The sequence below is a fragment of the Sturnira hondurensis genome, unplaced genomic scaffold (assembly GCF_014824575.4).
Source record: "Sturnira hondurensis isolate 20B ecotype Veracruz unplaced genomic scaffold, ASM1482457v3 Scaffold0004136, whole genome shotgun sequence".
Lineage (NCBI taxonomy): Eukaryota > Metazoa > Chordata > Mammalia > Chiroptera > Phyllostomidae > Sturnira > Sturnira hondurensis.
In genome coordinates, this window is record NW_028076767.1 from 4607559 (window position 1) to 4631271 (window position 23713).

Below are 23713 nucleotides of genomic sequence, written 5' to 3' on the forward strand. Positions count from 1 at the left end.
GTCATCCCTCACTATATCGCAGTTCACTTATTGCGGCTTCACTGTATCAGGGGTTCCCGCAATACTTCACTGATGAGTACCCATATAGAATTTTGCATATTGTTAAAATTACATAGGTTTAAGAGTGTAGGAAGTGTTTAAGAGCATATGAAGTGTTTATAAGAGTGTGGAAAAGGTTAATAAGAGAGTGGGAAAGGTTTACAGGAGTGTGGAAGGGTTTATAAAGCTTTAAAATATATATAAATAATAAAATAAATATAATGCCGTTACTCTGTGGACTTTCACCTATTGGGGCGTCTCTGGAAAGTAAATCCCGCGATAGGTGAGGGATCACTGTATTTCTTTTTTTTTTAAGATTTTATTTATTTATCTTTAGAGAGGAAGGAAAGGAGAGGAGAGAAATGTCAATGTATGGTTGCCTCTCGTGAGTCCCCTGCTGGGAACTGGCCTGCAACCCAGGCATGTGCCCTGACTGGGAATCGAACCGCGACCATGTGGTTTGCAGGCCCGCGCTCAATCCACTGAGCTACACCAGCCAGGGCGGATCACTGTATTTCTTAATGTATGAGAAAAAAGTTCTGAATTCTAGATCACATCAAAAATTTGCAGATTTTGTCAAGAGAGAAAGTGGAAAATCTGAAATAAATATGAAAGAAGAACTGGTAGTTTCTGGAATATACAGTATATTTCAGAAGACTAGGTTTAATGGTTAGAGAAAGAAAAAGACTAGAGTAAAAAGTCAACTGTGGAAGAGTTCCAAACTTTTATGCAACAATATATTAAAACTGTTGCACAAAAGAGGTTATGCAGAACTAAAGTTAAGGGATAAAGAGAAACTGGACAAGTGATTTTAGGAAGAGGAAGAGAACAAGCCAGTATTCAAGACAGATTAAGAAAGAGAGGATAAGAATTTGGAAAAAAGATGAAAAATATGAAGAATGGTGATGTAGCTGAAGAAACTATACCTGAATGTTTTACATATGAGAAAAAAACTACTAAAAAACACTAGGGCCTATAATTTTTTGTTTTTCTAATTTAAAATATTTTAACACTAAAAAAGCCTTAAACTGTATGTGTGATTGTTACAACAATACACTTTTACTATAAATTTTTAAAGTATACAAAAAGTTTTTCATAAACCCAATATTCAAAGGTAACTATGGTTAACATTTTCATATAGTTTCCTCAGAAAGTATTTTCTACAATTTCATTTTCATCAGAAAACTATTCTTTCCTCATTTACTGACTGATCTATGCTTTTAAACTAGTTTTTTACATTCAATAATATTTGGAAGATTCTGAATTTTGTTACTATAAATATATTTTTTATTTCAATGACACTATTTAGCAAAAGTGTCTTAGGCACAGGGGAATTTCTCTTTTTATAAACTATGCACTCGCTATCTGACTCTATTGGATTGTCACTGCAGATAAGCTGTACCATGGACTGCAGCACATTAAAGCTAAATGTATTCATTCGAAGTGAACCAAGCATTATTTTGTACCTTACTTAGCAACCTAGTCTAAATCTGGAGTAAACAGTTTTCAAGTAAAGATGCATATGATGCATATCCCACAATGGTAAGTTGGCAAGAGAGACTTCAGAATGATGAGTTCAATCTCTCTGGTGAAATAAACAATTTAAAGAAGATGACTTGTATTTTACTAGATAAAATTTCAAAAAGATTTTTTTTTTTTTTTTTTGCTTTGAGGAATGCTGCACTGTGAGCCTGGCACATCTAATGAATCCTTATAAAGGATTCAGCCTCTTACCTGCTGCCAGGGACCTCTTAAAGATCATCCTACTTCCCATGGCAGGGACTGCAGTTTGGAGGCAATACTGGGAATATGTGCTTGGCAATAGGTATTCAATTGCCTCATACTTGAAGCAGATTTCAGCTGCATTTGAAGTAGACGCCTTCCTTGAAGGCAATATACTGACAGACAAAGATGACCAATGGAGAAAATATTCAATCTAAATACATCTGTATGGAAATACAGAACATCTCTCTAACCTCTCTCTGACATGCCACCACTCTACATAAGTCATGATACAGAATGAAAATATTCTAATCCTACCAAGACAACCTAAAATTAAAATGTAAAAATCTATAGTATAAAGTTTTAAGTTGCTTAATGAAATTTTCTTCATTCTTGTTAACTATAAATCAAGAAAATTGTATAAAGTTTCAAAAATTCAACTTTACACCCTCAGAGATAATCAAATTCCTATTACAGTCTTAAAACAAGAACTCATTGCTCTGAGAGGGTAGAGGGACGGAGAGAAAAAGACAAAGAACTCATGGATACAGATGACAACGTGGTGACTGGAAAGGGAAGTGAGTAGAGGTGGAAAAGGGTATGGGGGATAAATAGCAATGGAAAAAATACAATAAAAAATAAACAAAAAATAAAAAATAAAAATCTAAATTAAAAAGAAAAGTTTCCTCTGGAAAAAGCAATCAATAAAAATTTCCAGAAATTATAAGTATGACTATAGAAAGCAAAATTTTAATGAACAGATAACAAATAGAATGATGAACAGATAACAAATAAAGGTGAACAGATAAGAAAGGTGAAACTAAATGAGTAATTTGAAAGGTAAAGCTAAGTAAATCTTAAACAATGTACAACAAAATAGTGGAAAATACAAGGAAAAAAACCTGAGACCTGAAATGTCAGGTAGTCCACTATTTGTCTAATGGAAATTTGAGAAGAAATATACAAGAGAGGAAACAATTTTTAAAATAAAACATAATAGAACAACTATAAAGGACACATGGACAGTAACAAGGGGGGTAAAAACGGGCAGGAGGTAGGGAAGGCTGGGGTGGTGGAGAGGGGTGAGAGGAAAAGGCAGAAAACTGTGCTTGAACAACAATAAAAATCGAAAGTACTCAAAATAAAATAAAATAAAACATAATAAAATAAAATGATATAAGAAAATTCCTCTGAAATGAAGAAACTTCTTTTTTTAAAAAATTTCATTTATTTATCTTTAGAGAGGAAGGGAAGGAGAGAAATATCAATGTATGGTTGCCTCTTGTGAGTCCCCTGCTGGGAACTGGCCTGCAACCCAGGCATGTGCCCTGCCTGGGAATCGAACCAGGATCGTGTGGTTAGCAGGCCTGCACTCAATCCACTGAGCTACACCAGTCAGAAAGAAACTTCTTAATTTTCAAGCTGAAAACCTGTCCAGTACAAAGCAAAAGGTATGAAAAGATCCATGCCTACATAGAATCAGGTGGAATTTCACAATTCCAATGATAAGAGTAAAATGTTTAAAAGCTTACAGAGAAAAGAAAACAAGATAATAAAACAAAAAGGAACAGAATGAAACTGGTTGGGCCTGGAATTCTCAATAACACATGGGAATGCTAGAGCACAATCGAGTAGTGGCTGCAAAGTTGTGAGGAAAGTTATTTTGATCTTGAAAAGATTACCTAGCCAAATTATTACTTATGCATGAGGGCAAGATAGAAACATTTTTGAACATGCAAGGATTCGTAATATTTACTACCTATGCACATATCTAACATATATTACTTAAAGAGGAACTACCTCAAAGAAAAAGTGATTTACAAGAAAGGGAATGACATGAAATTTTTTAAAATGTTGCTTCTTAGTAGAACCTCTAAGGAAAAAAAGAAAAAAAAAGATGACAAAGAAAAATCAAAGAGTATCCAGTGGATGGTGACTTTTGAAACACTTTTCCTTAAGAAGCAGGGGTTTACACTGGCTAACATAGTATTTCTAGTTCCTTTTCTATGAGTCTAAGCACAATACTATGTTCTGCAGTGCATGTTTACATAATCATAACCCTGCAAAATTCTAACATTTTTATTTTACTTAAATTTTTAAATCTGTAGACAAATCAAAAATTTATTTAATAAACAGATACAACATTACAAAATTAGGAAAGAGTAAGTGAAAGATAACAAGAAGTAAGAATAGATATAGCACTTTAAATTATAAAGGTAACTTCTAGAAGAGAAAATTAAATACAAGACAAAAACTGCAGAACAATGTTAACAGGAGTTATTTCTAAAGAGTGGTGGTAGAGGCAGGTAGTCTTTTCCACTTCCTTTTTTATGATCTTCTATTTAATTGGGTTTTGTTTACAATACATAGGTATAACTTTAATTCTTTTAAAACACTGTCTAAAGTACGAAATACAGGGTACTACCATCAATAAGGGGTAATCATACAATGGAATACTGACTAAATAGAGAGAAAGAAAAACATTTATATGTATGCACATGAAAAACTGTCCATAAAAAAAAAATAAAGCTTCACAAATGACAGTAGATAATGAGATAATCCTACTTTTGTAAAAAAAAAAAAAAAACAATTTATATGAGATATACTGTCCTGGCTAGATAGCTTGGTTGGTTAGTGCATCATCTTGACATGCCAAGATTGCAGGTTCCATCCTTGGTCAGAGCACATTCAAGAATCAACCAATAAATGCATAAATAAATGGAACAATAAATCAATGTCTATCTGTCTTTCTCTCTCTCTCTCAAATCAACCAATAAATAAAAATCATATGAATGTGGGTATGTGTGTGTATAAAATATTTATAAGATGTTTTTAGTGTTGTAGCAACAATTTAGTGAAATGATAGGTACCTTTGAAGATATTTCAGTGTTGTGAATTGCATTTTTAACATGCAGAATTTATGGGTTGTACCTTGTTTTCTTTTTGGTGTAGCTTAAATTTCTATTAGACACTGGATATGTAAGTCTTTACAAATTAACATTTTTGGTACCACACTCAAGAGAGTATGATGGAATTTCAATAACCTTTAAAATATTAACTTCTTAATCATTCCACTTTTTACCCAATCTGACAAACTTCACACATAATAATTAGTTCACACAATTTTATACTTGGAAAAACCTAAAATTGAAAAGGGGGGCTTTTCAACTAAAAACCTTAAAAAGGGGGACTATTTATATTGAAAAATTTAAAAACTAAAATCAAATAAGTTGAATTTATGCATTAGACAACTCTAAAAACAATTAACACTATTAATAGTGCTTTTGCTTCAAATAACATTAAAACACACTCAATCATAAGTTGTCTTTTTAATAATTTAGTTTCTTCTTACCAGGCTGTTTTCTTTCCAAGCTTCTGGGAACTTGGGTCTCTGTTTTTCTCTAGACACCAGAACCTGCATATCTTCAAATGTGGGATGGTTTCCAACTTCTGTCTGAAAAGCCATCTGGTATTCTGGTACAGATTCACCTGTAAATTTTTTTTTAAAGGATGGAGTAAAATTTCCAATTATTATAAAATGATAGAATAATGGGAGTATTTCTGATACTACCCAAGCAAAGAAACTGTGTCACAAATTTTTAAAACTCTTTCAGGCATATTTAGAAATCCTAAAGAGACCCTTTGTGGGTATAATGTATTAATAGTAAATGTTTTAATTAGAATAGTCTTTGTTTGATAAACTATTTTTGATAAGTTAAATAGTTTCGATGATGAAAAGCTATTTTATGTGGTTTCTAGCATTACTAAATTTGAAGGGAACAGATTTTATATATAGAGTGTCTGTCCAGAAAAATTCCAGCCATTTTTTAAAAAATTTAAGTATGTTTTATTGATTATGCTGTTACAGTTGTCCCAATTTTTCCCTTTCCACCCCCTCTACCCAGTACCTACCTTTCCTCCAGCAATGCCCTACCCTTAGTTCATGTCCATGGGTCAGGCATGTTAAAAGTTATTTGGCTTTTCCCTCTCCTATACTATTCTTAACACCCCCTTATCTATTTTGTTCCTACCAATTATGCTTCTTGATCCCTGCACCACTGCCCTCTTTCTCCCACTTCCCCCTCCCAGCTGATAGCCCTCCAAATGATCCCCATACCTATGATTCCGTCCCTGATCTGGTTGTTTGCTTAGTCTGTTTTTGCTTTTGTTTTTATTTTTTCGATTCAGTTGTTGATAGCTGTGAGTTTGTTAACATTTTATTTATTTATTTAGCAACAAGATTTTATGGTTAGGCAAAATAACAAAGGTCACGGTGAGCTCCAAGTTATACACTTAGCATCTAACTTTTGATGAGACAGATGGACCTCTTCATGGCATCAGAAGATTTAAAGAGATGACTGCTGACATCAAAGGTGACTCTTGAGAGTGACTGCTGTGGTTTGCTCCCAAATGAATACCTTGTTTCCCAGGCCAGCAGTCAATCCACTGAACCACACTAGCCAGGGCTAGAATTTCTTTTTACCACACTGCAGTTTTCCTTAAAGATTTGTGTTTGGTTGGTTGGTTTTATTGTCAAGCATCAATACTGCACTACCTGTCACTTTCCAGTCTCCACTGGGCCGCCATGAGACCACTGGAAAGTACAGCATTATCCACATAGCGCTGGGCCAGCTCCTTCACCACAGGGTAGAGCTATGAGTGCTCCAAGGCCTCTTTGGCAGTCAGTATCTGTCAGTGGCTGTATCGCAAAAGTTTGTCCAGGAGATCTAGGGCCTCAGGGCTAATGAGGTACATGTTCTCACTATAGATAAAATTCTCCCAGCGTTTCTGTGAATGTTGTCCCAGGATATTCGTTGGAAGTGCAGATCTAGGTCTAGGTGATACTTCTTCAGTTACCCATACAGCTCATCTGTACCCAGAACCTTCACAACGTGAACAAGCTGGTTGCAGTTGTCCTGTCTGTGAAAGAAGGATTCCTTTTGAAAGATCATGCTCGCTAACATACAGACCAAACTCCACACGTCCAAGCTACAATCATACACCTGGTAGTCCACAAGGAGCTTGGTTCCTTGAAGTACCTGGAGGCCACAAGAACACTGTACTCCTGAGCAGGATGGGTGAACTCTGAAAGACCCCAGACGCAACTTTTTCTGTTGGTGATCTATCATGACATTCTGAAGTTTCACATCCCTGTGCATGATGATTCCCTTGCTATGGCAGTAATCTAGAGCTTTAAATAATCTGTACATACAAAACTGAGTATCAAAATCCATCAGGATCTGGTCAAGTTGCTTAAAATCTGAATTATTGATATATTCGAATACCAAAACTGGTATCTTTAACACAGTTTCCTTCACAGTGTCAATCAGTTTAATGAAGTTTGTTCCAGAATAAAGGTTCTCCAGAATCTTAACCTCTAGCTTAATTTTCTTTTTCTTCACTGGCTTGAGAATTTTTACAACCACTCTCTCATTGTTGGTGATGTTAATGGTTTCAAATACTTTGTTATACTTTCTCCAACCAAGTTTTTGAACCAGTTGGTAATCACCTTGATTAACCCAGCCTAGGACATGAGCCTCATAGTCTCAGTACTCGTGGCTCCTCAGCTATTTACCTTGGTGTAGACCCAGGCCCTGCTATCTGTAGCTGCACTGGGCAAGGCAGGCAAAACCAGGGGCACCACTGGGAGCCAGAGGAGGAGGAGGAGGAGTCAGGTGGTGATGGCAGCTGAGGCCACTGGCTGGGCTGTTGTCATAAATGTTCACAGTTTTGATCCACTTCTTTTTCTTAAATAAGGCCCTTTAACATTTCATGTAATAATGGCTTGGTGATGATTAATTCCTTTTGCTTTAACTTGTCTGGGAAACACTTTATTTGCCCTTCCATTCTAGTTTTTTTTTAAAGATTTTATTTATTTACTTTTAGAGAAGGTAGAAAGGGAGAGAAACAGCAATGTGCAAGAGATACATGGTTGCCTCTCACATGCCCCCAACTGAGGACCTGGTCCCACAACCCAGGCATGTGCCCTGACCAGGAATCTAACTGGCGAACTTTCAGTTCACAGGCCAGTACTCAATCCACTAAGCCACGCCAGCCAGGGCTGACCTTCCATTCTAAATGACAGCTTTGCTTGGATAGAGTAATCCTGGATGTAGGTCTTTGGACTTCATGACTTTGAATACTTCTTCCCAGCCCCGTCTTGCCTGTAGAGTTTCTTTTGAGAAATCAGCTGACAGCCTTATGGGAACTCCTTTATAGGTAACTTTCTGCTTTTCTCTTGCTTCTTGTAAGATTCTCTCTTTATCTTTAACCCTTGGCATTTTAATTATGATGTGTCTTGCAGTGGGCCTCTTAGGGTCCAACTTGATCGGGACTCTGTGCTTCCTGGACTTGCATGTGTATTTCCTTCACCAAATTAGGGAAGTTTTCTTTCATTATTTTTTCAAACAGATTTCCAATTTTTTGCTCTTTCTCTTCTCCTTCTGGCAATGATGCAAATGTTGGACCTCTTCAAGTTGTCCCAGAGGCTGCTTATACTCCCTTCATTTTTTTGGATTCTTTTTTCTTCTTGTTTCAATTGGTTGTTTTTCACTTCCTTATGTTCCATATCATTGATTTGATTCATGGCTTCACCCATTCTACTGTTGTTTTCCTGTAGATTGCTTTTTATTTCAATTAGTGAATTCTTTGTTTCTGACTGGATCTTTTTTATGCTGTTGAGGTCCTTATTAAGTTTCTTGAGCATTCTTATAACCAGTGTTTCAAACTCTGTATCTGATAGATTGCTTATTTCCATTTTGTTTAGCTCTTTTTTCCTGGAGTTTTGAACTGTTCTTTCATTTGGACCATGTTTCTTTGTCTCCTTGTTTTCGAAGCCTTCCTGTGTTTGCTTCTATGTATTAGGTAGAGCTGCTTTGACTCTGTGTCTTGGTAGAGTGGTCTAATGTAGTAGGTGTCCTGCAGGGTCCAGTGGCACAGCTCCCCTATCACTCAAGCTGGGTATTCAAGGTACACTCTTCATGTGGACTGAGTCCACCCTCCTCTTGTAGCTGGGATTTACCCAAGCCAGTCTGTTGCAAGGATTGGATACTGACCACCAATCTCCATCCTCTGTGGAGGATCAGCTGTGCAAGGGCAGGGTGGTGGTTCTCTTATGTGGTCTGTAGCTGCCCATGGGTGTGCAACCTCTGGGGTTTCCCGAGTGATGCAGGCCAAGGTCAGCTCCCACCTATGTTTTGCCCAGGACCACACTTCCTGAGCTCTAAAGCAATCTGAAAAAGTTGCTACTCATACTGGGCTTGGAGTTTCCCAGGCAAAGATAAGCTGTGAAACTAATCTGGCCACTGTTAGTGCCCAGCTTAGAGCTCACTGAGTCCAGCTGTGGCTTGTCTGATAGAATTTAGGAAGTTGTGAAGCAGGAGTCAAGATTATTTATTCACATGGAAAAGCAGCTTGTGTGGGTCCACAAATTGGGTGGGGTGGAGTCTCTGGGAATCTCCAAGGCAGGTCAAACAGTGTTGGCCAGGTTGATGGAGTCTCAGATATGGCACCAGTCTGCTGGCTCTGTGGCTCTGTAGGGAGAACAGGGGCTCAGAAAAGGGACAATGGCCTCTTGTCACCCTGATGCCAGACACTTCAGCCTTTCCCAGTATGCCGCTAGTGCCCTTCAAGCTGCCACCCTGGCGCTAGAGGTCAGAGAGAGTGAGTTCCTGAGTAGGTGAGTCCATGTGTGGGTTCTTTAAGAGGAACTGCTTGGGGCCCAAGAAGTTTCTTCCACTGACTCAATCCTCACTGGTTTTTGAAACCAGAAGCTGTGGGGACTTACCTTACTGGCACTGGAACCCTGGGCTTACAGCCTGATGTGGGGTTGGGACTCCTTGCTCATGAGATATCCTTCCTGAATTTTTATCCACCACACATGGGTGAGAGACCAATCTGTTCCATGACTACATCCCTCCTATCAATCTCAATGGATATGGTTTCTTTAATTCCATAGTTGTCAGACTTCCATTCAACTCAATTTCTGATGGTTATAAGTGATGGTTGTTCTGTATTTTAGTTGTGATTTTGATGTGGTTGTGCAAAGAGGTAAGCCACGTCTGCCAATGCCACTACCTTGACTGGAAGCCCAGTCATTGTTAATATAATGAAAATGGTTTGTGAGACATCGATGTCAACTGGCAGCCAAAGAGAGTGCACTGGAATGTGCATTCATTAACAATGACGACTTCACTGTACTAGTCACTAGAGGCAGTAGACACTGTTCAGTGAATGTGCATACTCTGTGGTCATCACATTCAAGATGACTGAGCAAGTAGAGAAATGAGTTTTCATCAAATTTTGTATTAAGCTTGAACATTCCTCTGCTGAAACCATTCAGATGGTTCAGAAGGCTGTAACTATAGGCAACTGGAGATTGGCAGCTTCGTTACAACAACACACCTGCTCATGTATCATGTCTCATGCAGAGTTTTTTATTGAAACATCAAATCACCCAGGTGACTCATTTGCCCTAAAGCCCAGATTTGGTGCCCTGTGACTTCTGGCTTTTCCCAAAATTAAAATCACCTTTGAAAGGGAAGAGTTATCAGACCATCAATGAGATTCAGGAAAATATGACGGGGCAGCTGATGGCAAATGGGAGAACTGTGTGAGGTCCCAGGTGCCTACTTTGAAGGGGTCTTAGGTGTCATTCTCCTATGTACAGTGTTTCTGGTATCTTGTAGCTATCTTGTAGCTTCTTTAATAAATGTATCTATTTTCCATATTCCATAGCTGGATACCCTCTGGATAGACCTTGTACACTTAATATTTAAAAATATGCTTGATCTTTTATCCCACACAGGGACCAAGAGCAATGAATATGAGATGTCCAGATCTAGTGCAACAAAGATGTCTATAGAATCAAACATAACTTGGAGGGTTTTATGATCATCACATCTAATCACATCATTTTTGTTATAATACTGCCGGATTGTATCAAATGTCACAAAAATTTTAATGATAATGGCCATTTGACAGACAAGTCAATATACTGATTTTTAAAGAATTTCCTCGCCCTGGCTGGTGTAGCTCAGTGGATTGAGCGCGGACCTGCGAACCTGACGATCGCGGTTCGATTCCCAGTCAGGGCACATGCCTGGGTTGCAGGCCAGTTCCCTGCAGGCCAACTCCCAGCAGGGGACGCATGAAAGGCAACCATACATTGATGTTTCTCTCCCTCTCTCCTTCCCTTCCCATCTAAAGATAAATAAATAAAATATTTAAAAAAAAAAGAATTTCCTCTTAGCAAGCAATATCTACATCAAGGATTTTTACGTATTATTAACTATTCCACCACTGTTTAATAACCCTGTTGATCACCAACAAGCACAATCAGAGGCTTAAAATGAGAGGCTTATCATTTTTATAGAATGTGATCAAATTAAACTTAATAACATATTGAGCCACAGAGAAAACTTTTGGGTCTTCTTAGAAAACCAATAGTCTAGTAAATATTTTGGCAAAAAAATTAGGAAAAATAGAGATCTTTCTTTTCCTTACCCCTTCTGCCACTCTATTAAAATGACAGGATAAATTACAAGGAAGAACTCAATAATAAGCACTTAGGTCCTAATCTTAGCTTCCTCTCTCTACCTCAGAAAAGTAATTTTTAACTCTTCTATGTTTCAGTTATCACCTCAGCAATATGGCAATGTCCACCCTTGTTACTCACAAGGAGATAATACAAAAGTTAATGACTGAGAAAGAAAATATAGTATGAAACATGTAACTTAAGTTTTATGTTTCATTTAGAATATTCAAAAGAACATATAAATACTTGTCCTCCACCAGTATTAAAAAAGATTTACAAAGACTAATTCTGTAATCTGTGCAGCAACCCAAATTATTCTGGAATATTGCACTATCTATAAATATAAGTGATAAATTTACATACTGTAAACATTTAAGCAGATATTTATTTATTTTTAAAAATATTTTATTTATTTTTAGAGAGAGGGGATGGGAGGAGAAAGAGTGGGAGAGAAACATCAATGTGTGGTTGTCTCTTACATGTCCCTTAATGGGGACCTGGCCTGCAACCCAGGCATGTGCCCTGACTGGGCATTGAACTGGCGACCCTTTGATTCACAGGCCTGTGCTCAATCCACTGAGCTACACCAGCCAGGGCAGATATTTATTTTTGATCAATAACTGTCAACATTAAACTTGACAGAAAAAACTAAAGGATTTAATCTTGCCAGTTCGTATATCACTTTCTTGAAATCTCATATGATAAAACCTCAACCCACACCATCTGTGAACTCTTAGTTACTAGTTTATCTCGTGTCTTTTTGACACATATACAGAACCCACATAATACCTTTCAAGTGTGATTAGTTTTTTTCCTCCAAATGCTGGTTTAGTAAAATAAGTTAAAGGTCACAATTTTACTTATTTGTTTTAATCAGGTCTAAATTATAATGAGAAAACTTGCTAAATGAAATTGATGAAAAATCTTGTTTTCTGATTTGAATAACATTAAGAATTATTAAATTTCTACTAAATTTTCATGGTTCTAAATCTAATTGTTGCATAGATGCTTGTTTAGAGCTAATTTCTATTAGGCACTGGAAACACAAAGATGAATGTTAATGACAACATTATCATGAAAGAATTATCATGGAGTGTCTTACTGGATTTCTTTAAAACTTGATAATTACTGAATTATTCAAAGGAATTTTTATAATCCCACTTTCTTTCAAACTGTCTAAAATAGATAAAATATCTAAAACTATCAGATGCCATCCCATGCTTCTCACTTCATTGCTACTTGTTAATTATGTCTCTAAGGAATAATTATTCCTCCAAGGAAGCATTAGGAATTTTTGTCCCTTTCTTAAATTATACTTGTTTTCTTTCTTCCTTTTTCTTTCTCTTGCCTTTTTTCCCCTTCCTTCCTTCTCAGCCCTTTATATGATCTTTGTAGCATTTCATTCTTCCTTTGTAAAAGAAATACCTAATTCACTTAAATTGCTAATATTTTACAGAGAGTCAGCCTACAGTGTTCCCATTTATTAATAAAACATGTACTGCATTTGGAGGTATTACATATTAGTTTTAAAAATGTTTTCCAAAATTTTTATTATTATATGCTATTTTTAGGCTTATTAACATATTTGTGGAATCCTTTTTTTTCAACTTCCCCCTATTTCATTGTTAAAATTTTTGAGTGCCCTGTAATCTCTGCCTGTGCTTTCTTAATATGTTTCCCTCCTATACTCTGTAATCTTTGTCTTCTCTATTCTACAGAAACTCCTCTAAGAATAGTAGTGACCTCCTTTGATTCAAATTCAAAGATTGTTGGTCAATTCTATGTCCTTTCAATTATACATATTCCCATCAAATCTTAGTTCTTAATACTTTCTAATACTGACTTCCCAGATACTATAATTTCTCAGTTTTCTCACTATTTTTCTGACCATTTGGCTTTGTAACTAACCTATTTGGCAGGGAAGTCTGCTAACATTCAGTCTTTATTCAACAGTCTTTCCTCTGTCTCCATGTGTTCTCCTAGGGGAGTGTATCCAATCATAGATTCTCAATTACCATTTGCATGTAGACAATTCCCAACAAATAATTTTAATCTTAGCTCTTTATTTATTTTTTAACCCTCATCTGAGGATATTTTCAATGATTTCAGAGAGAGAAACGTGGAACAGTTGCTTCTCACATGGGCCTGACCAAGGACTGAATCCACAACCAAGGTCTGTGTCCTATCTGGGGATCAAACCTGCAACCTTTTGGTATATGGGATGACGTTCCAACCAGCTGAGCCACCCAGCCAGGGCTCCTCTTTATTCTTTTAAAAATTATCTCCAGTTGTCTACCAATACCTCACCCAAAAGTCTTCATAATTAACTCCTATTTCCAGTGTAAACTGGTATTTTTTGCTAAGTTCCTGGTTGCCACGCTCACTGTTTCTCAAATCTCTGAATATTTCTCAATTCCTTAAACTTTCTTCCAATTGCTAATCAAAACCAGTTTCCTTCTCTACATTTTTCTCACATGTACATCTTCTTCCTCATTTCCATTTCCAAGATTATATAGGAAATAATCTTGATTATTAATAATAATAAATTAATATTTAATAATTAATCAATTAATCTTGATTCCAAGATTAATGCAACTCTTCTTTTTCCTTTACTTTTATTATTCATTGTGGTTAAATATATATATAATATAAGATTTACCATTCTAACCATCTTCAAGTGTACAGTTCGATGGCACTAAGAATATTCATGATATTATGTAAGCATCACCACCATTAATTTCCAGAACATTTTTCATCTTTCCAAACTGAAACTCTGTATTATTAAATAATCCCCTATTTCCTTTAAAAAATTCCTTCTAGTTCTATTACAACTCTTCCAAGATTTAATTTCCTTTCCCTTTCAAACGCTGAGTATTGTTCTTTATTATTTATCAAACCCAAAACTATATTCTTTGAATGTAGTAGTTTAAAAATATCATTGATATCACTGTACTAATGCTATGACTATAAGAATCATTTTAGTCAGACATACTTCTAAAAAACAACAATCTGGATTCGAATATTTTAAAAACATCTATCACCTAAATTCGAATAATATAAATAAAAAGTTTCAAAATTCCAATACTACTGAGATTCTACTACAGTTCCTGCTATTTGCAGAAAAACACCTCAACTGAGTACTCTGTATTGAAAATGTACTTCTAAGTAAGACCTATAGTTAACCTAAATAATTATTTTATTTCACTGTATTTTAGAATTATAAACTAGTGTTACAGTCTTACTGTTTTAAAAGCAAAAAATTCAACCCCACTACTAATTTCTGTTTTTATTAAATAATTCCATTTCATAAATTTGTTCAATGTTGGTTTGACAGCTTTTCTCTTTTTGATACTTTTAATAGTGTTTTTCCTATAAAATAGAGACCATAAATATCAAATCATTTTCTGTACCATCTAGAAAAATGCAATGCACATACTGGTAATGTTTCTATATGACAATTATGATAGTGATGTAAAAAGTCCTAACAAAACGAGAAAAATTATATACTCATTTGGTTGTTTCAAATAAGTCTCAAAAAAGCATTTATGTCAAATGAATGTTCTTTCATTGAAAGGAAGGAAGAAAGGCAGGAAGGCAACAAGAGAGAAGGGAGGAAAAGAAGGAAGGAAAGAAGAGAGGGAGGGAGAGAGAAAAGAGAGAAAGAAAGAGAAAGAGAGAGAGAGAGAAGGAAGGAAGGAAGGAAGGGAGGAAGGGAGGGAGGGAGGGAGGAAGGAAGGAGAGAGAAAAGAGGAAAGGAGAGGAGAGGAGAGGAAAGGAAAGGAAAGGAAGGAAAAGGATAGGAAGAGTTATTCATTGGAATACTCATTGCTTCTAATTCCTTATTGGGTCAATTCAGTACACAATGTAAGTGTAGGTTTTCAAATGCTCAGAGGGTGCATAAGGGAAACAATGACTGCTAAAGCAATCAGAGACCAAACTAAACACAATTAGATAAGTTATTATAAGCAATTAATGAAATTGCACTCAGATGCAAACATGGAATCCTTTTCAAAAGTTTTTCTTCTGGGTAATAATGTTTCTGAACACTAGATGGCAATAAACTAAAAGTTTAAATGAAAGTAAAAACAAAAGTTGACTTAATATAGACAGAAAAAGAAGATACAACTACTTCACTTCAAATTCATGTATCAACTTTTGACAGGACATCTGTTACCTGGGAAGAGGTCTGTGCATCTCATAAATATCTCCCAATAGATTAGTCCAAGAGCATACATGTCTACTTGTTTCAAAGCTGATTCACAGTCCCTCAGGTTCACAGCTCCTTCTAGAACTTCCGGTGCCATATATCTGATTGTGCCAACCTGATTTTTAGAGCAATTTTTTTAAGAAACAGAATGAAAGGCATATGTTAGACAGAAGCTATATATAAATTTCATACCAACAATGTCAATGATAAGTTACTTGACCCTACCCATGTCACTGAAACTGTCTATACCTGATTTTTCAATCTATAAAATGTCCTTCTTGAATGAACTGTGATAAGTATCCTATTGAACAGAATCAGTCAAAAAGAATGATCTAGATCTTCCTATCCAATCAGTATGTAAAAACCTGTAAGACACAGTGAGAAAACTACAAAACAATGTGTACACTATTTAATATTTTTTAAAATTTCACAAAACATGAAATGTAATATATGTATAGATGTTGGTATGTGAACTCAAAAAAAGGTCAGAAAAAAATCTTCTATGTTGTAATAGTAATAGAAAGTAACTGTCCTATTTCACCCTGATAATTTTAACCCTTGCTCCAAAAATCAATTCCTACAAAAAATTCCTTCTAATGCTTATCAAAAATGAGGTGGAATGCCAGTGGACTTCTGTAATGAATTGATGAACTTAATGTAGTGTCGTTTTAATTTTGTAATTCTTAATATGCTACAACTGGCATATTAAGCTACATACCAACTATGACTGTTAGTATCTAAAATAATTATCCTGAGTAGTTAGTGAATTCTTAAATGCAATTCATTATGTTTTCAAAGAATGACCAAAGTGTAATACCTTTTGTATAAACTCACCTCACTTATGGCTGCATTATCTTCTTCCCCTGGGCGCACCAGTCTATTTCCAGTCAGCCTCATGGACAACCCAAAGTCACTAATAACACAGGTTCCATCATTTTTCACCAGAACATTTCTGCTGTTTAAATCTCGATGGGAAATTGCAGGTTTATAATGATCTGTTTGAATAATTTCAAATGTTTATTAATGCTTAAAGAGCACTATTGGATATTAAGTGAGGACCCTTTATTGGACTACCACATAAATATAAAAGATAATGTTAATTTTCTACCTATTAATTTTCTAATAAAAAAGGGCTAAGAAGCCCTGGCTGGTATAGCTCAGTGGATTGAGCTCGGGCCTGCAAACCACACAATGGCGGTTCGATTCCCGGTCAGGGCACATGCCTGGGTTGCAGGCCAGTTCCCAGCAGGGGACTCACGAGAAGCAACCATACATTGATATTTCTCTCCTTCCCTTCCTCTCTAACGATAAATAAATAAAATCTTTTATAAAAAGGACATAAGAAGTCAATTTCAACTCACAACATCACTATTTTTACTATATTTTATAACATAACTCCTGTTGTATGTCTAATTAATTAAGCTTTAAACTTCAGTTGCAACTAATAGCCAACATGCTGTTGCTTCTAATTTTAGCACACACTTGTTATTTTCTCTTCATTTTATGGTAGCCAAAGAAGGCAACAGAGAAAGGAATATTTGGTACAAACAACAACAAAAAGTCAATGTACCTGAAACAGTGTCAATAAAAAAAACTGACAGGCCTCCAAAATTTGTGTGTCCCTTACACTTTTCTCCTATGACTTAACAGATCAACCTGTGACAGAACATCCCAGTTCTGCCCTGACGTGCAGCCATGTCCTTAAGCCTACCTCAGCTCTTCAAATCAAACTAGAAATAGTTTTACAACAGACTGGGAAAACAAATGATGGGGCTGCTATTTCTCATCAAGATATGAAAACCTGTTTTCTGACTTTACAGAGAAGTAAAGCACTATTATGCTTATTCTATTACTTGTTTATCAGTAGACTGTATGTTCCATTAAGGCAGAAAAAACATATTTTTCCTGAATTCAAAAGGGTCAACACAGAGAAAATGCTTGCTGACTAAAAGAATGTATCTAACCTAAGCCCCTCTCATAAAAAACACCACATAATTTTTTCCTCTCTATAAGGAAATTTGATATAAATCTTACATTAGAGCCATAGCTCTTAAAATGAAAGAAAATTATATAGCACAATTTCTAAATTTTAAAGTAACTCACTAGTTATACAAAGAAATACAGCAATCCAAACAAAGTTAGATTTATTGAGTGTTTATATTGAAACACAGATAGACTCAGTATTTATATTTATTATTCTCATTAACAATTATTAGACTGCAATTTCATCAACAATGAAACTAAAGAGAGGATGATTCCTTTCATATTAAAAAAAAAGCAACAGCACAATTGGAAGAAAAAAACAGTTACCAAGTTTCTTTATCTAAGAGTTGATTTCCTTTTTTTTAAAGATTTTATTCATTTATTTTGAGAGAGAAGGAAAGGGAGGGAGAAAGAGAGGGAGAGAAACATCAGTGTGTGGTCACCTCTCACACACCACCCACCCCACCCACCAGGGACCTGGCCTGCAATCCAGGCACGTGCCCCAACCAGGAATCAAACTGGCAACCCCCTGGATTCCAGGCTGGCACTCAATCCACTGAGCTACACCAGCCAGGGAAAGAGCTGATTTCTTTTGCATTTTCTCCCCTTCCCATTTCCTAAACCCACCTTTCAAAGCTTGTACTAACATGGCTCAATTCAACCCCTAAATAAAAAGCTGCTTTTCTTACTCTGGATAAAACAGTAACATAAGTATATGTGGCATATATTTATGCCAAACTTATATTTATATGAGAAAATTTATGAAGACACCGTAAAATGTTTGTATAATAATAATACAAAATCAATACTTAAACTAAAAGATTTTACACATAAGGAAGCCAGGCTAATAATGAGAAGAATATGCAGTGGCTCAGTGAGACAGCCAGAGGAGAAGACTGGGTAGTACATTCTTTCAAAAAAAAAAAAAAAAAAGCCCTGGCTGGTGTAGCTCAGTGGATTGAGCGCGGACCTGCAAACCACACGATCGCGGTTCAATTCCCAGTCAGGGCACATGCCTGGGTTGCAGGCCAGTTCCCCGCAGGGGACGCACAAGAGGCAACCATTCATTAATATTTCTATCCCTCTCTCCTTCCCTTCCCCTCTAAAGATAAATAAAATCTTTTAAAAATGAGGGAACAGGATGAGACAAGACAGAATTTATCACCAATGCAAAGTCTAAAACTATAGACTGTCCTTTTCAGACTTTTTTTCCTTTAAAGATCTCCTCAGTATTCCTTTCAATCTTTTTTATTGGAGGTGGGATGTTACATAGAAAGGAGCAGAATATACAATGATTTTGCCCTGGGCAGTAGCTCTGCACCAAATATTGTAGAGGAAAGTGAGGATATAATATTAATTATGATTTTTAAAAATCTGAATGAAAAAAGTTTCTGTGGAAATTCAGAGAGAGAGAGAGAGAGAGAGAATGAGCATGCAAAGGACATGGAAAGATATACATAAACTAGTTAATAGTAATTTTCTGGTTAGGTTTGAGTGATCTGTACATGATCTTTATTAGATTTTTTTGTGGTAATAAGTCACCTTTTATATTACCACTAGGAAAATATTCATAGGGAGAACCAATTACAAATAAACAAGTTCAATTCCGTCTTATTCTGGAACAGCTGAATAAATAATAATAGCATTACTCCTTATTACAAAATCTCTATTCTAAATGGCAGTGTTGTATCTGAAGATACTGGGATAAACAGAGTTCTCTGGAAAAAAAGTGAAATGACCTTTTAAATGTTTTGAAATATTCAGACTGTATTTAAAATTGTAAAACTGTAAGTTCAAATAGCTACTAAACATATTTTTATAATAGCATGTATATGTGTATACTCATTTTAAAAAGGGTAAACTAGTAAAAATATTAAGTTACATTTAACAGTAAGATCTACATTTAAATAAAACTCTTATTTGATGGCAATCATTTTTTCAGCCAACATTTTCAACCTTGCTGCATTAAGCAAGCCTTGACAAGGGGGATTACAATGGTATTTTAAGTTCTGTGCTAAGCCAGCTCTTTAAAGGAGCCATAGTAATATTTAAGAGCAAGGAAACATAGTCCAAATGGTTAATGTGCTAAAGCACTAAAGTGAGTGAGTGCATCAAGTTGCTGACATAGGTAATAACTATGATCAGTTATTACCATCTTGCTATTCAGGAAAAGCAAGATGTCAAGATAAAAATGAACTGATAAATCATTCAGGAGAACTTACTTATATATGAAGCAGAAGCTAGAAAAGATGATCCACACTATTACACAATGAAACAAAGGTCTAAGAAATTAATACATTAAGGATCCTCTTCACTACTGAGGTCAGAGAAACTGAAAAAACAATGTTCTGGGCTATAGCATGACAGGAAAATGCTGTAAAGCATAAAAGCTTAAGAAAACACAAAGGTAGATTTTTACAGCAAAGCTAATTTAGAGGTGCCTGTGATATCTTGAAACAAAGTGAGAAAGCAAATGTATTAAGGAGATGCTCTGAACAACTAGCAAAAATGTATATAAAAGCTGAAGAAAACCATAGTTCTGATAAGGAACATAACCCTATAGTTCTGAAACACTGGCAAAGACTGATTCCTCACCATGCATTCTTCTTTTCCTGGTTACTAACAGAACACAGTATTATCTGAGCAATGAACTCAGCTAAAATAAAACAAAACTATACTCTCAGCATCTCTTATAGCTAACTGTAGTAACTAAGCATAGACTAAGTTCTGGGAAACAAATATAAACATAAGAGTGAAACTTCTGGAGGCAGAAGAGGGCAATTCCTTCTTCCTTTCCTTCCTTTTCCCAGCTTACTAGAATAGAGCATAATGAACGATAAAGTAACCTTAAAAATACAAGCCATATATAAATAATGGAGGAGAAACACAGGAGCCTGGTGCTGCCAAATTTTTGACTGTCTCCCTCTAGATTCTTACATGAGAAAAAAATTATTCTTACTGAAGCTTGCTATTTTTCTCCTGATAGACTTGACCAAACCTGGCTCAGCGAAGCACTGACTTATAAAAAGACACATTTATGTTTTATACTGAAGTCCAACCAAGGTATGGAATAAAGATCTATCTGAAGTTAAAACTAAAGAAGTGATAATGTACTGCAGTTCATTTAAATAAGCAAAATAAATACAAGGAAAATATAATATAGCCCAGTTAAGAAGTTCTTAACCAAGACTGACAGATGAACTTCTAAGGTTCTTAAAAGCCCCTAGAATCACAAGAACATACTTAAAAGAATTACCTATACACACATCTTTGCAGGGAGAGTGTTCAGAGCTTTAATTAAATTCTCAATGGGCCCTGGCTGGTGTAGCTCAGTGGATTGAGCACGAGCCTGTGAAACAAAGGGTCGCTGGTTCAATTCCCAGTCAGGGCACATGCCTGGGTTGCAGGCCAGGTCCCCAGTAGGGGACACATGAGAGGCAACCACACATACTTCCTCCTTCCCTTCCCCTCTCTCTAAAAATAAATAAATAAAATATTTTTAAAAATTCTCAATGGCATCCATAACTCCTCTAGAGTCTTTAGTTATTTTCCTTATTCTTCCTATTAGATTTAAAATATATTTCTCATATCAAATCTTTCAAATAGCTGGCTAATAATAAAGTCACTATACATAATATATGCTTTTACTTTGACGATATGAATAAAATTTCTCTTTGTTAATCCTATTCTACAAGAGTATCATTCATTTCCTCTTCATTGTCTTACCTCCTCGTGGTAATTCTGTATGAAGATAAGCCAGTCCTCTAGTCACAGAATGAGCCAGACGGCAAGAGCTTACCCAGTCACTTGTATGGAGACTAAGATACTTGCATAGAGATCCCTGTGTAGAGGAAAAAATACAACAAAAATAAAAAAAGTGGAATTAATATACTTGGACATAAGAAGCTTTATAAAGGATTTGCATATGTTTGGATTCCACTAAGATCTAATAAATTATGACATTTCAGAATCTTGAAGGAGTTAGTAAGACATTTCTGTGGGTAGAGTGAAGGAGAAAATGAAAAAAAATTAAATGTAAAATTTTTATTTTTTCAACATTAAAAATTATGGTTATTTCGTTTTGAATGCTTTTTTAATTTCAAATTGACAGAGAAAATAAAAGAGTCATTAGGCTCTTTCTTTACACTGTATCCTTCCCAGTACAAATACAAATTATATTGTTATTATGTTTTACAAGCACAAAACAGGAGACTTTTGTAAGTATGTACATCAGTGCTAATCAAGGTGTTCCTCCACAAACTATTTATTACCAACCATTCTGGGATAAGGAGCTTGCACCAGAATGTCAGTCAAAGCACCGCTTTATTCATCAGGGAAGTCTTGTGGGGGGCATTAGATGGGAGGGGTACTAAAAAGTTACTTAGTGACTTAGTTAATTCACACTCTGGTATGAGATCCTTATCTCACTGTAGACTCTCAGTAATAACCAGTGTGCAAACAGGCACTGCTTTACTAAATAACTGACTGTTCATATAAATGCCAGTTGGTATTTATTAAGAACTTACATTGGGATAATACTCCATCACAAGCAAATACTCCATGCGTCCATCTGCAGTGACTCTCTCATCTCCAACTATAAAGCGAGCAATGCTATCATGTTCCATCAAAGGCACTCTGTAAATGTTCTTCTCATTGATAAAATTCTGACGGTTTGCAAAGGAAAACACTTTTACAGCAACAGGACGCTCATCTAAGGAACCTTTATATACTGCTCCGTATCGACCCCGGCCAATCAGCTGTAAATTTGTTTTGAAGAAAGCAAGGTATTAATTCCAATCACAATGGAACAATCAAATTTACTAAATAAAGTGCAAGTGTATATGTGTGCCATAGTTCTCTATTGCTTAAAGGTTGAATTACTCCATTATCAAGGAATTAATAAATATATGGAACTTTTCAAATATATGGCTCAAGAAGCTCCTACTAGACCCAGCCCTCCCAAACACAGCAACTATAAACTCTAAAAAAAATTGTAAAAAGAAGCTAAAAGTGCTGGAGAATGAACAAAAAGAAATAGACTATGAGAGGAGTCAAAACTGAAAAGAAAGGAATAGCATATGAGGATTTACCCAACTTTATAGCTTTTAGCCTGAAGACAGGCTGAAATCAGCTCTGTACAGCGCAGCTAAAAATGCAATAGGAAATCCACAATCTCTCTGGCCCCAGGAACAAGAGGAAAGAATTTGGAGTAACCACAGCTACAGGAAAGTAAGGAGAGAATTCCAGAAAGAAGAATCAAAGAGGGGGAAACTGAGTGAATGCATAGGACAAACTCCAGCCAGAGACAAAATAACTGAACTGAGATTTGAGCTTCCGCCTGAGACGAGTTTGCAGTATGTCTAACCAAGATAACTGCCTACTAAAACAAACACTGAAAGTGAACACACTTAAGAAGAATCTAAAGAACACAGGGTCTGCACAATATAACATTCACAATGTCCAGGATATAATTAAAAGTTATTTAATAAACAAAGTACCAGCAAAATGCAATCTGTCTCTTAATTTTTGGCTGCTGGAGCTTTCTTTTACTTTTTACTGAACTAGGTTAGGGATTTACCATAACCTATTTAAGGATATTTGTTATATTTCACTCATTGTGTCTAGGTTAAAATTTAACAGATAGATTGTCCTTTAGAAAGGCTGTATGGTTAATAATCTTTTAACCATTCAACATATGGTCAAATCAATAATGTTTGAGAGTGTTTCTTTTACTCAGTCCAGGACAAAATCCGATGGTTTTAATAAATATTTTTTTAATTTAGTAAATTGGATATCTAATTATAACACATATTTTAGCCACACTTCTATTGTGAATTGACAGTTCATCTTTTTTGTCCATTTTTATTAATTATTTCTTTCTTATTGATTTATATTAGCTCTTTATAAATTCTATGTTTCTGTGCTGAATTCAGTTTTTAACTTTGTCATATTTTTCTCATATGGAAGGTTCTTAAAATGTTTTATATTATCATATCTACCACATCTATTATTTAAACTACAGTCTCTGTAGTTTCAGGACCATAGTTATCTATTATTTAACAGTCCCTGGTTTAGGGATCATAGTTTATTTATACTAATAAAGAATAAAACATCACAATAAAACTTTTTAAAATTTAATTCTTGTTCAAGTACAGTTTTCTGTCTTGTATTCCCAGCCCTGCTCCCCCCAGTGCTCCCCACCTCCGTCCCATTTCCACCCCCCACTT

At 35.5% G+C, this 23713-nt stretch overlaps 1 protein-coding gene and 1 pseudogene across 2 annotated transcripts in view; both read right to left on the reverse strand.

Moving 5' to 3' along the window:
- The window catches only part of BMPR2 (bone morphogenetic protein receptor type 2), a 149532-nt gene that overhangs the window by 17422 nt on the left and 108397 nt on the right, over positions 1–23713 (reverse strand). For both annotated transcript variants that reach the window (XM_037043586.1, XM_037043585.1), the window contains 5 exons: positions 22013–22243; positions 21213–21327; positions 16338–16498; positions 15471–15618; positions 5114–5250 (listed from right to left, as the gene is read on the reverse strand). In XM_037043586.1, coding sequence (XP_036899481.1) covers positions 5114–5250; positions 15471–15618; positions 16338–16498; positions 21213–21327; positions 22013–22243 — 792 coding nt within the window. The remainder of the gene's footprint in view (positions 1–5113; positions 5251–15470; positions 15619–16337; positions 16499–21212; positions 21328–22012; positions 22244–23713) is intronic.
- LOC118985813 (casein kinase II subunit alpha'-like) lies at positions 5984–8829 on the reverse strand (annotated as a pseudogene).